Here is a 14102-nt window from a genome sequence, read left to right on the forward strand (position 1 = left end):
CGCGAGCGCAGACACGATTTTCCTGGGCCCCGGCCCGCCCGCTGTCGGGACGCCCTCCCCACCCCAGCTCCTCCCTTGCTGGCCACAGGCGGGGGCTGCAGACGTGGCTGACTAACAAGAGGGTAGGCCTTCGGGGCCCGAGGCGCGGGAATAACGGCGAGGAGCCTCCATCTCAGGCTCTTCCTAGCTGGGATCGCCGCTGCCCGCGCCCCATCCCTTCGCCTTCTGTGGTCGCCTCCAGCCTCCTCTCGCTTTGCCCCCCGGTTGTGCTCAGCGCCTCTGACACAGACACCCCTGCCCTCCGCCGTCCCTGCGCCTCCCTGAGCTCGGCCTGCGGGAGAGGGCTGTGCCTGCGCAGGGGGTCTGCCCCTCACTGCCTGTGAGCGCACTCGGGCGGACCCCGCTGACATCTGCAGGTACAGCGGGCATCCGGGGAGCCCTCGCACGGAACTAGGCTGGTCTCCGTGCTTTACGTGAGTTAACTCGCTTCATCCGACCGCTTTCCCCTCCACGGGGTCGGTCCTGTTACTCGCACTTAGGAAGGAGGGACTGAGACAGACAGCCGTTACACAATCTGCACCAGGGGATTCAAACCCGGAGTTGGGGCCGCCAGCTCCCTAACTCTTAGCCTAGGTATTAGAACTGGGCCTGAAGGTGAGCCCCTCCCAGGTGCCTGCCTCTCCCCAGGCCCCTTTCTCCATTTGCTTCCCCGAGGCCCCTAGATGGCTGTCCTTGCCAGGGCCCACCCTTGGAGTAGGAACACTGCTGGGAACATGTGTCTGCATGTATAGTGGCATATGCATGTGTCATTATGCTTGTGCAAGTGTGTAGCTGTGTGGTATCACAGGATGAAGGCAGGGTCAGGGTAGCACGTTCTCAGGACCACTTTCCTGCAGGGGTGTCAGATATGACTGATGACAAATGCCTGTGTCTGTGGCCGACCATATGGAGGCATGCAGAGAACATGTGTGTCCGTGGCATGTGTTAGGTGATGTGATTTTGACCTAATGGATTGTCTGTGATGGTGACATGAGTGAGATGATCCATACCTGGTGTGGGGGATGGCTGTATGTGAGTCACCTGGTTGCCGTGTCGGGAGACGGCACGGACCAGTGGCATGGGCTGCTGGACATCATGGGATTTGATAGGATTGACAGTCATGTTGGTGCACACACCCCAGCCCCCAACCCTAGTGCCCTGCCCTGCCCCTAGCTTTGTTCCAGTGGTCAGAGCAGGAGCCAACATCCCTGCTCCCTTTAGTTCTGAGGCTTTCCCTCCCAAAGGCTGCGCTGGGCTGCATCCCTAGGATCAGCCTGGACCAGCGGGCAGGCAGAGCTAGGCCTGGTAGTCTCTGGCCCCGCCTTGGCCTCTCACAGGGTGACTGGAGGGACCTGGAGTCACATTGGCTGAGTCCTGCCAGGTCCCTCCAGGCTGGGCCAGCTCCTCCCACATCACCCTTCCTCCTCTCATTCCTTGGCTGTGTATGCGGTATGGGGGACACTCTGCGCCCTGGTGAGTGATTATGACCCCTCTTGGTGGGGACTGCAAAGGGTTGGGGGCACAGAAAGCCTCAGGTCCATCTCAGGGGTACCCCCAGACTGGCACTTGAATCTCTAAAGGTCCATATCTCTGCTCTAAGGGCTGTGTGTAGAGGTTCTAGTACCTCTGGCAGATGCTGGGAGCACAGGGATCAGAAGTGTCACCTGGATACCCATCTGCAGCTGGTGCATTCGCAGCTGCAGTCAGGAATACGTATATAGGTGTACTTCACAGGCAGCCCCAGGCCCATGCCAGGCTCTGGCTCCCTGAGGATTTCAGGTGGTATCTGAGCAGCTTCAGTCTGGCAGGCATGCCCAGACCTGCCGTGGAATTTTTGGAATAGCTGAGGGCAGTACAGACACCCAGACACTTGCTTAGAGCACCCCACACACACATACACATATTCCCATAGTCTCACGGGAGCTGTCCTTATAATGAGGCTTTAGGGAGTTCTAAGAAATGCCTGCTGGGCGTCTGGCACCAGACTGTCCCTTTTCTGATACGTCTGGGCAGTTAGAAGAGTGGGTGTTATGATCTCTACTTAACAGAAGAGGATGCCAAACAACAGAGAGGGTAAGCAAGTTGCCCTTAGTCACAGAGAGGGAGGGTCAGGAATCCAAGCCAGCCTGCCAGCCATCTCAACACCAAGAGCCCTGGGTATGTGCACCTTGGCCGAATTGCAAACCCCAGACACTTCTCCAGTTAAAATCTTGTACTGCCCCCTGGGATGCATCCTAGGATGGATTGGGGCCTCGAATAGGATTTGGGGAGTCTGTAGCTCAGCTCCTACCTGGTTCTGGTGAATCCTGGGACCCAAGTTTAGCCCTTCTTATTGGGTGACCTTGCCTCTGAATCTCTCTGAGCTTACTTTTGTTGCTGCTAAAAGGGGGTAAATGATAGTTCATGGAGGGTTGCTGTAAGCCTCAAGGCAACCCTTGGAAGGGCTCTGAGGTGCCCTGGAGTCATGGCTGAAGGGACAAGGGATCTGCTAGGTCTTGGAGGACCGTCCACAGCCAGTTTTGGGGAACTGCTTTGTGCCTGGCTCTGTGTTTTCTGGATACTAGTTCAGTCTCCTCAGAGACAAGGCTACAATGCTAGGGCAGACTGCAGGGAATGATGTTACAATAATTTAGAATTTATTTCAAATTTCACAAAGGATCAGAAGAGATATGTCACCCCGCTCCTTGCAGGCTCCTCCCCTTAGTGTCTCCCCAAAGGACTTATCCTCAGAAAAATCAAAACTATGCAGAGGGATGGGGTAAGGGCTCTGAGATAACGCAGATGGTGACTGCAACTAAAGAATAAATTTGTCTTGGAGAACCCTGGATGGTTTAGCTCAGCGGATAGAGTGTCAGCCTGTGGACTGAAGGGTCGCAGGCTCAATTCAGGTCAAGGGAATGTACCTCAGTTGCAGGCTTGATCCCTGGCCCTGGTCGGGGTGCATGTAAGAGGCAACCAGTTGATGTGTCTCTCTCACATTGATGTTTCTCTGTCCCCTTTCCTTCCACTCGCTCTAAAAATCAATGGAAAAAAAGATCCTCGGGCAAGGATTAACAACAACAAAATTAGCTTGGAAATTCCTGGCAGCCAAGGCAGAAAGGGAAAAATGATGAGCTCAGTAGCTGCCATTTTCTGACAAAATTAAGCATCTGACTTAAGTGTACTTTTCTGAGGCTTCTCACTGAAGGGCCATCACTATAATAGGCAATGTTACTGGGTTTTCAGATTTTTCTTGTGGCTCCTTATCTTAATCCTGAACATAATACATATCATAGGGTGTCTGAGGAGCTATGTGACCCCATAAGGCAGTGGTTCTCAACCTTCCTAATGCCGCGACCCTTTCATACAGTTCCTCATGTTGTGGTGACCCCCAACCATAAAATTATTTTCGTTGCTACTTCATAACTGTAATTTTGCTACCGTTATGAATCGTCATGTAAATATCTGATATGCAGGATGTATTTTCATTGTTACAAATTGAACGTAATTAAAGCATAGTGATTAATCACAAAAACAATATGTAATTATACATGTGTTTTCCGATGGTCTTAGGGGACCTCTGTGAAAGGGTCGTTCGACCCCCAAAGGGGTCTTGACCCACAGGTTGAGAACCGCTGTCCTAAGGCTTTGACCTCCTGCTGCCTTTGTCAGTTGTGCCATTGGCATTGGTCTACGCACAGCCTTGTAGACTGTGGGACTGAGCTGCTTGGCTCACTTAGATAGTTCAGGTTCCTAGATGAGGTGATGTCCTATTTTCACATTCTGTTCGAAAGAAGAGTGGACTTTGCCTCAGAAATTGTCATCAGCTTTACCTGTCAATCAATCTCCGTGGGTAATGCAGAATCCTCAGAGCAGCAATGTTGGCTTAGAGAAGGTAAGTTAAGTCTCACACCGATGGCAAGAGGATGATGTATCAGACGAAGGAGGATTCCTCATTCAGCATTCTTTGCTGCAAACAAGAGAAATGAAATTATAGGCTATTTAACCAGATAAGGTTGGTAGGTAGTCCTTACAAAACCAGGTATGGTCAGTGAATAGCCCGAATACCCCACTAGTCTGGATCACTGACGACACTTGACCTCCATCACCAGACACCAGGCCAGCACTGCTGCCAGTCATTTCACCACCAACTTGGCTTCTTTGAACCCAGATGTCAGCTTCCCATTTGCCCTGAGGCCTCCAACCACTGTTGCAGCTACCAGACTGTCTGGAGGGAGAGGAAAACAAATAAACAAAAACCAACCACACAGAAAAGGAGTAATGGGTGCCTTCTGCCTGCCTGATGGGAAGTTGGGAATGTCACCCACCCCCCGAGACTCACAAGGGACAGTTTGGAAAACAGGGAAGGGTGCGCATACAGGGCGGCCAGAAAAATCAGCCAGGCTTTGAGAGCTGAGGCGGGCTTACTTAGAGAGTGCATCTGGTTCCTTTCTGCGAGGTTTCCTTGAGGCTGAGGCACCTGGGGGTGGGGGTTGGGGCTGAGGGGAGGTGGCACTGATAGGCCACGCATCTGGGCAAGCAGCCGACACCTGGGCCAGGGAGGCCAACAAGCGGCTGCAGCCAGCGGTCCCTGCTCAGTCCAGACCCACCCAGCCCGGCTTTGGACTACGACCCTAGACGGCATCCTGCGCCCCCTTCCGCTCTCTGAACAGCCTCCCGCTTGCCCCTCCTCCCAGCATGCCCCTGCGAGGCCCCCGCGCAGTGCATGGTGGGGCAGCTAGTAGGTGGACTTTGACCATGGCGGGCGATGGTGCTTTCTGTGGATTCATCTACGTGGAGGGCAGCACCTGGGCAGGCCCGGAGGACACCGAGGCTTTGGCGCCTGTCTCGTTGGGTATTACCAATGGGATTGGGGGTGGGGGGTCAGAGGGCGAGCAAATGCGGGCCACGCCCCTCCCGGAGGCCACGCCCCTCGGTGGTAGCACGTGCAGGTGCCCCAGCCAGCGTGTCTGGGGCCTTCAGGTCGGTTCCCTGCGCTGGAGGGAATGGTGCGCTGCGTTTTGGACGTTGGCTACTCTGCCATCACTGGCTCTGCAAGGAGACGGGTGGGACTTGATGGGGAGACTGCGGCAGAGACGGTGTTTTGTGGGCTGGCCTGCCCGGAGCCAGCAGAGCAGCCTGAGGGCTCCGGAGGCAGCCCTGACGCGATTCTGTCCTTCTCTCTCCGCAGGACATGGCAACCACAGAGAGAACAGCCCTTTCCTTTGTCCCTTGGAGGCTTCCAGAGGAAACGAGTACTACGACAGGAACCTGGCACTGTTTGAGGTAGAGCCCTTCTGGGCCACAGGTGTGGTAGGCAGGTGGGCAGGCAGGAGCCTGCAGGGACGCACGCCATCGCGGAGCCGGCAGGCTGCACAGTTGTGCCTCTTGATGTCTTGGCTCCTCCAGTTGCCTCTTGTGTGTCTCACCTGTGAACCCACACTGCTTTCCTAGAGGCCGCTCACAGCCACACCTCGTTACCCGCCAGGGGCATCCACTGGTGACTTAGATGCAGCCTCTCAGCAGGATGACCACCTCTCAGGATTTCCTGTTTCCTTCACTCTAGGAGTCCTCCTAGTCCATGATTCTTCCCTCTCCTGAGCACTCTTCCTTGTCCTTCCTGGTTGGCTCTTCCAACCCTGTCCCCCCCAAGTTCACTGAGGCCCGGTGCTTTTCACTGAATCTGCCCCCTTTCTCCACATCTGCACCTCAGTGGACACCTCTCTGGAAACATTCCCACTTCTGTGCCTCTGAACTTGAATTTTATCCTTTTCAGACCCAAACTCAGAAGTTGGGTCTGGATTCGGGGCCTGGTTTAGGCCCCACACTCTGACCCACGCATTCAGCCGCAAGTTTCCTAGGCTCCTCAGTCTCCATATGCCCCCAAAGACCTGCATCCTCACTGCTCACTCCAAACCAGTTTCTCCTTGTGTGTAGGGTCAGAAGGGAGCTAACAGACTACAAACGGGCATAGGTAGGTGGAGGCAAGGTGCTGGAGAAGCCACAGGAGCAGAGAAAGCTTAGACCCAGGTGGAGGTTGGGAATGCTGAGCCCTGGGAAGCCTCCTGACTTGGAAAAGCAGCAAGTTTCTGAAACAAAGATCTTGACCTAGCCCCCCACCTGAGGATGGGTTAGGGGGCCAAGATCCAACTTTAGGGATTGAAGGGGCGGGGGGCTGGGGAGGAGACGGACCATCTTCTAGAAGGACCAGAGTTTGAGAAAATAAAAGAGACTTTACTTGTCCCAGCCATCTCTCTCTTGACTTCCTTGGCTCTCAGAAGTGACTAGGGGTAGCTTTTTCGTGAGAGAGTTGGGGCAAATGTGAGTCCCACTCCCACTCATAGCTGGGAGGTGGCCAGGCAGAACAGGCAGGATGAAGTGTGCCGTTCGCCTGTCTGCTAGCCCTGCCCTGCCCTGCCCTGCCCTGCGCTCTCCCCTGAGGCAGGTCGGTTTCACAGATGGGTTGGTAGTGACTAGCCAAGGTGTGGCAGAGAAGCAGCCGCTGGCTGAGCTTTTGAGTGCCGAATGCTGGGTTGTGGCACCCACACCTGCCCACTTGGCTGGCTTGGGCTTCCCCAGGCGAGAGCTGGGATCAGGCCCAGGCCTGCCTCAGGGCTTGGCAAGGGCCAGAGGCCAGGCTGCTGGCTACACATAGGTAGCCCGGTGCCAGCTGGGCCGGTTGCCAGACTGCTCTGTGGCTCTGTTTACAGGAAGAGCTGGACATCCGCCCAAAGGTATCATCTCTTCTGGGCAAGCTCGTCAGCTACACCAACCTCACACAGGGCGCCAAGGAACATGAGGAAGCTGAAAGTGGGGAGGTTGCCCGCCGGAGAACAGCCAAGGTGAGCTGGTCAAGGGCAGCAGAGGGGGTAGAGGACCTGGGAAGACACAGAATTGACAAAGTCCCCACATGGTGGTGAGCATCCCAGGGAAAGTGGGTGCCAAGTGTGATGAGCATGGAGGATGGACAGAGTGCCTTGGGTTCAAGGAGGCTTCAAGGGATGGCCTAAGGAGGAGTCCCTCAAGGGAGAAGAAGGGGTGGAGGACCTGGGAGGCCCTCAGAAATGAGAGTGACAGCTGTTTATACTCAGCCCTCTCTGTGGGAGGCATCATGCCAAGCAGGGGGCCTGGGTTCTTGCAGGTCATCTCACAGGAAAGTTGTGAGGTAGGTGCTGTTATTATTCCCATTTTACAGATGAAGAAACTGAGTGTCGGGGTATTAAGTAACTTGCCTAAGATGACTGAGCTAGGTAAAATCAATGTGTAACACTGGGAGACACATTTGGGGATTTATTGTGAGATGTGTGACGATGTAGGAGGCCACATTACTGGCACCCCATCACGATGGAGAAGGGTGTTACCTTTGGAACCAGGAACATGGTTGTCCCTTGGGCTGTGTGACCTAGAACAAGTAACCAAACCTTTCTGTGTCACTGTATTGGCTTCATTGGCAGGTACCCATCGGTCACCATGGGCTCCTTGAGCGCCTGGATGGGGAGTGATAGGAGCATAACGCTGCTTCTTGGGGCTTCCTGGCCCCCTTTCTGTTCCCTATCCAGGCCTGTGGCCCTTTAGCTCTCCTTTCTCCCCAGGATGACGTTGCACATCTTTGTTTAGCTCCCTTGTGAGAGGGGGCTCAGTCTAAGGGCTGGGGGAAGGAGCCCTCCCTCTCCACCTACTGACTCCCTCAGGTTTGGGAAGCAGCTGTGGTTTGGAAGGAGCTAGGGTCTGGCATTAGCTGTAGTATCTTGGTTATTTGGAAATGCAGAAAGAGCTCTCGGTTAGGATAAGCTGGGTCCCCAGCCTCAGACCTGCTTGTGAGTTTTGGGCCTTGCTGGGGTGGGCCAAGGAGAGACGATTGGTTGATGTACACCTCACCTTGCCTCTCTGGGAGACCAGTCAGCCCACACTTCAGAGAGGGCAGCTGAGATCTGAGGTCACATAGACCTGACCCCCACCGTATCCTACTTGCTGTGATTTTGCTGGCATTTTTTGACCTCAGATAGCAGAGGACCCTGTCTCTGGCTCTTCCTATTCAGCCCTGCATAGAGGTCTCACCCTCTGAGAGTGTTGCCTGCAGTGGGTGGTAGGATCCTTGGGTAAGTGCCTCTCCTCTGTCCCTGAAGGCCAAGTCCAGGGAGCTGGTGGCAGTAAAAAGGTCCCTAAGGCTAGTACACGTCTCAGCAAGTGTCGGAAGGAAGCCTGGTCAGCGAAGGACCATAGTCCCTTGGCCTTATGAGGAGCCTGTGAGGATGCTGGGGTCCAGCCTTAGCCTACCTGCCCGGCTCACCTGGCCCTAGAGTAAGCATGCGAGAGGATGCCTCTGGGTCTCAGTTCTAATAGTTTTTCCTCGGAGGAAAGAGGAACCTGGTCAGGTCTACAGTGAGTTAGCAGAAAGCTAAGGAGCTGGAGCCACTAAGCTCTGGTTATTATACCGGGCAGGTCTGAGCGGGGCCTGAGAAAAGTAAGGCTTCAGACAGGAAGGGCGGGCCTCTAAGCAGACCTTACCGAGACCCTAGACAGTCTCTTCAGAGCAGCCGCTCCTCTCGGCTCTACCCTGGTGACCTTCTGAGGCTGCCAAAGGTTATTTGGAGATGCGAAAAGCATTCCAGGCTCTGCCCTTTCCCACACTGGCTTTTTTTCCAGAGTGACTCAGCCTGGAGTTGGCTGAGGCTGGAAGCTGCCACTAGGCACTGAGCGGTCCAGGGCCTCTGAAAATGGGTATAGCCCAGATAAGGTCTATCTGTCACCTGTACTGTACAGGATAATTTTTTCTTTATTTTTTAGAAAGGAAGGGAGAGAGAGAGAGAGAGACATTGATGTGAGAGAGATACATCGATTAGTTGCCTCCTGTAGGCGCCCCAACTAGGAATGAAAGCCACGACCTTCCGATGCATGGGATGATGTTCCAACCAACTGAGCCATGCCGGCCAGGGCTGTGCAGGACAGTTCGGGGGACCATTCATTCCTACTGGGCCCATCTGTGGTCCTTTAAGCTGCACATAGATCCTGCCCCAGACCTGGACCCTCCAGAAGCATTCCTGTGGACACATGGTTCTCTCTCCCACACTCGCTCCAGGACAGCAGGCTTTCCTGGGACTCTGGTGAAAGCTGTTAAGGCCCCAATACCCTGGGCTGCACTCATGAGGGCTCAAGAAGGCACCTGCTCTGCCTCTCTCTATGCTTCTGCCTCTGCCCCAGCCTCCCGGCTGGCCCCTACTCTGCCCTTAGATAGTTGAGAAATCCTACCTGCATATGCCCATTAGACCTTCTTCACCTGCCCTTCAACCTTGAGTCTCTACTCTATGCAGGATCTTCCCAACACATTATCCTAAGGCCCTTCCACGGCATCACTCACTAGGCTCAGGAGCATCTTTTGGGTACCTGCAGGGCGTGCTGGAGATACAATATTGAATAAGCCAAGTCTCTGTCATGGTACATTCGAGTGAACAGTTACCATGACCCGTAGTGATCACTATGATGGAAGGGTATATCGAATGCTGAGGGGCCCTGGCCGCAGTGGCTCGGTGGTTGAGCATCGACCGATTCCCAGTCACGGCACATGCCTGGGTTGCAGCTCGATCCCCAGTGTGGGGTGTGCAGGAGGCAGCCGATCCATGATTCTCTCTCATCATTGATGTTTCTGTCTCTCCCTCCCTCTCCCTTCTTCTCTGAAATCAATAAAAATACACTTTTTAAAAAAATGCTGAGGAAATGCAAGAGGAAGTGCCAACTCTACATAAGGCAACCCAGAGGAACTTCCTGGAAGAGGCAACACAATTAAAACTCCTGAAGGTTTAACTGAAGAGGAGTTTGCCATGCAGTGAGGCATGATCCCCTCAGGCCGAGTCCAGCACATGTCCTGGTTCAGAGGCTGTGAGGAACCCGTGTCGTCGGGGACTGGAACTGACATTAAAGGGATGGGGCGTACCTGGTGGCCCAAGCCAAGGAGTCTGCCCCACACCGTGGATGACAGGATAGGCAGTGCAGAGGGTCTCTGCAGGGAGGATGAGACTGGACTTGGTTTTCTGAGACCTGCTCTGGCAGCAGAGTGGGCTGGAGTATGGAGAGGTTGACAGGCACCGTCCAGGTGCTCCAAGTGTAGTGCTCCAGGTTCAAGGGACTAAGGCTGAGGCAAGGCAGGCTGGTCTAAGGGCAGCTTGAGAGGAAGACTGGATAGGACTTGGTGTCCACCTGGACTGGAGTCGGGGGTTGGACCGAGGGGAGACCAGGGGCAACTTCTTAAGATTCTGGCTTGAGGGACATGGGGCCTCCCAGGTGAGAAGGTGGGGATCCTAGACAGACCTCTCTTTCTAGAAGTTTAACAGAGGAGTGGAAGGGAAGGGGGCAGTACCTTGAGGGGGAGACGAGCTCATTGCTCACGTGGCGCTTTGAAAAGAATCGGGTTTTATACCTTCCCAGTCCCAAACTGTCAACGTAGACATCCTAGCTGTCACCCACCCCTGCACCCCCAGGACTCCACTCAGGATAGCTGGGGACTGCTGAGTGATTGGGGCTGGCCTTCCATGATGCATGTGGGCCCCTCTGGTGCTCTACACTTCCTCCTCCCCTCCTGCTCCGTAGGCGCCCAGCATGGGCACCCTCATGGGGGTGTACCTACCCTGCCTGCAGAATATCTTCGGGGTGATCCTCTTCCTGCGGTTGACTTGGATGGTGGGCACGGCCGGTGTGCTGCAGGCCCTCCTCATTGTGCTCATCTGCTGCTGCTGTGTGAGTATCCGAGCTGGGGCGGGGGCCGTGGCTGCCCACAGAGCCTGCCCAGCTGAACTGCTCACCCAGGCCCTCCTTCCCACAGACCTTGCTGACAGCCATCTCCATGAGCGCCATCGCCACCAATGGAGTGGTTCCAGGTGGGTGAGCACCACCCCGGTCGGCTGGGGGGATGGGTCCAGCATCCGCCGTGACATTTCCAGGAACCCTTATTGCTCCCGCTCCCAAAGCAGTTCTCGAGTGGGGTCTTAGTCCCTGAATCCATGACAGTTGCATCGCTTAGGAGCTTCTCCGCAGTGTCTGTGATATTTGTTGTGTTTTGTTCCTTTGTTGAAAAGGGGGTTGGGGCTGACAAAAAAGGTGATGGGGTGCCGAAAACCCTCCACGCTCCCAGGGTAGGCAGTGCGGAGGGTCTTCAGCAGGGATGATGAGACTGCACTTGGTTTTCAGATACGCTGTTTATTTATTTATTCAACCATCTATTTATATCAGTATGAACTCCCAGATACTTATTTTATTCTTTGAATCTTAATCCAGTACTTCATTATTTATTTTGCTGCTCATACTGTTCCACTTTTGGGCATTTAGCTACTTAGGTTGGCTCCTGTGTCTGTATCTAGATCCTTTTTTTTTTTTTAATCCTCACCCAAGGATATGTTTGTTGTTATGTTTAAATTTTGTTGTTAATCCTCACCCGAGGATATTTTTCCATTGATTTGTTTCTTTTTTAGAGTGGAAGGAAGGGCGGGGGGTGGGGAGGGGTAGAGAGAGAGAGAGAGAAAGATCGATGTGAGAGAGACACATGGATTGGTTGCCTCCTGCACGTGCTCCAACTGGGGCCACGGGTCAAACCAGAAACCCAGGTATGTGCCCTGACGGAGAATGAAACCTGCAACCTTATGGTGTATGGACGATATTCCAGCCAACTGAGCCACCCGGCCAGGGCTGTGTTTGGATCCTTTTTAAAAAAAATAACAGTTTTATTTGTATTAGGATAAAATGGGGAGGGAGGATGTAATATATTTTTACCCATAAGAAGGTTTAAAAGTGCATAAAAATATAAAAAGGAAAATTGAAAGTACCCATAATCCTACCATCCTGAGTTCATAACTACTAGCCTTGGGGTCTTGTAAAGTATTAGTATATCGTTCTTCCCAAAATCTGCATGTGTGTATGTGTGTGTGTGTGTGTGTATGTGTGTATTTCCCAAAATATTGGGAAAAGTTTATTTTTTTTAGTAGAATTTATAGGGTATTATCTAATTTATGTGATTATTTTCCTACTCTTGGGTTCTACTTTTTCACTGTTGTATTATTGTTGTGAATAGCCTTGCACACGAATCTGTTCCCACCCCTGGCAGCTCCCTTAGGCGAGGGTCCTGGTGGTGGGATTACAGCATGAAAGGGATTAACCTTTTTAAAGTTTTTTGGTCCCTGTTCCCAGATTTTTCACCAGAGACATTTTCTCAAGAGCAAATTCAACTAGCAACTTGGGATCACTCTTGTCCCCTGTACCCTCGCTGGTCCTGGGGCCCAGTGTCGCCTCTGTCAATCTTACCAGGGATGTTAGACTCGATGGAAGCACAGACTCAGGGCAGGAGAGTCAGCCATGGCCACTCACCCAGGGGCAGGCCCTGTGCTGGGCCCTAAAGACAAAGAACTAGACAAACACAGTCCCTGCCCTGGTCTGGAGGGATCAGACTAACAGACAGAGCCCTAGGAGGGGGGCGGTGTTCTCAGATAGGAGGCACCCAGACAGAGGAGGCTATGGGGACTGGCCTAAGTGCAGGGAGTTGGGGGACAGTGGGCCACTTAGGCAATGCTGTGGTCCTAGCAAAGTAGTCATTTCACTGGGCTGGAATTGGAGTCGGATGGGAGTGGGATCCAATTCTAGGCTGGCCACTTACTAACCATGCCGCCTTAGGCAAATCTCCCAACCCTTCTGCTCGTCTATAGATGGGAAAATTCACTCCTGTCCCTCTGGGTGGTTGTGACGAGTTGTCAGGGAGGAGACGGCCTTGAAGAAGAACCAGCCTTGACCTTGACCTTTGTACACTTTGTTGTAGCTGGGGGCTCCTATTTCATGATCTCCCGTTCACTGGGGCCGGAATTTGGAGGTGCTGTGGGCCTGTGCTTCTACCTGGGAACAACCTTTGCAGCAGCCATGTACATCCTGGGGGCAATTGAGATCTTACTGGTGAGTCATGCTAAGGCCTGGCCAACTCTGCTCTTGTCCAAACAGTCCCTTTCCCGTAGGCCCAGGCTGCTCGCGCTCCTTTCACCTCTGGCCAGAGTCTGGGGCTTATAATGTGGGAGGCCTTCTTGAGGGAGAAAGATCTTTTGCTTAAGCCAGTCTCCCCTTCAATCCCTTGCCAGTTTGGGCTACGCAGGGAAGGGGCCTGGCCTGGCAGTCTTCATCTTGGCCCTGGGTAGTCCATCCACCCAGGCCCCATTTCAGCCATGGCAGGTGACCTGTAAACTATTGCATTTGACTTAGTGACAGGTCTTGATGGTGATGCAGAGCCTGCCTCCTGGGCATGCGTGGGCTCTGGTCAGGTCTGTCTCCCCCAGGCCTCTGTGCCAAGTCCCTTCAGACCCACCTTATCCTTGTCCCTACATCAGGGTAAGTAGCTACAGGACCCTGTATAGAGGTCAGTGCCCCCTCTGTGAGTCCCATGTGTGTGCTGACTCAGCTTCCCACTCCCCACTGAAGTGCCCCAGCTGGTAGGTAGAGGGGCCATGGGAATCACGGGGGACAGACAATAGGGGATATTTAGAGGAACCACCTGGCCAGTCCCATCTCTGGGCCCTCTGCCTGTAGCGTGGACCCTTCTCCTATAACTTCGTTGTTTTTGCATTTCCCACATCCCTGCATTTATTATTTGGGTTTCCTCTGTAAAGAAAATTTGTCCTTTCCCCCATTTATTTATTTATTCAACCATGTATTTATATCAGTGTGGACTCCTGGATATTTATTTTATTCTTGGTTCATGATCCAGCACTATCATTATTTATTTTGTTGCTCAAACTGTCCACTTTGGCTGTTTAATGATTCCAGTTGACTCCTGTGTCTGGATCCTTTTTAATAACAGTTTTATTATGATACTAGAGGCCCGGTATACAAAAATTTGTGCACTCGGGGGGGAGAGGGGTCCCTGTGCCCGGCCTGTGCCCTCTCGCAGTCTGGGACCCCTCGGGAGATAACGACCTGCTGGCTTAGGCCTGCTTCCGGGTGGCAGAGGGCAGGACCAATCCCTAGGTGCAGCCCCTGGTCAGGCTCAGAGCAGGGCTGATTGGGGAGTTGGGGCGCCGCCCCCTGTCATGCACAGAGCAGAGTCCATCAGGGGGGTTGGG

At 53.6% G+C, this 14102-nt stretch overlaps 1 protein-coding gene across 1 annotated transcript in view; it reads left to right on the forward strand.

Moving 5' to 3' along the window:
* Nucleotides 1-4776: 4776 nt before the first annotated feature.
* SLC12A4 (solute carrier family 12 (potassium/chloride transporter), member 4) overlaps nt 4777-14102 on the forward strand; it is an 18959-nt gene continuing 9633 nt past the window's right edge. The window contains exons 1-5 of the mRNA XM_015567815.1: nt 4777-5304; nt 6729-6860; nt 10603-10749; nt 10835-10889; nt 12815-12945. Coding sequence (XP_015423301.1) covers nt 4777-5304; nt 6729-6860; nt 10603-10749; nt 10835-10889; nt 12815-12945 — 993 coding nt within the window. The remainder of the gene's footprint in view (nt 5305-6728; nt 6861-10602; nt 10750-10834; nt 10890-12814; nt 12946-14102) is intronic.

This window comes from Myotis davidii, unplaced genomic scaffold, assembly GCF_000327345.1.
Source record: "Myotis davidii unplaced genomic scaffold, ASM32734v1 scaffold243, whole genome shotgun sequence".
NCBI lineage: Eukaryota > Metazoa > Chordata > Mammalia > Chiroptera > Vespertilionidae > Myotis > Myotis davidii.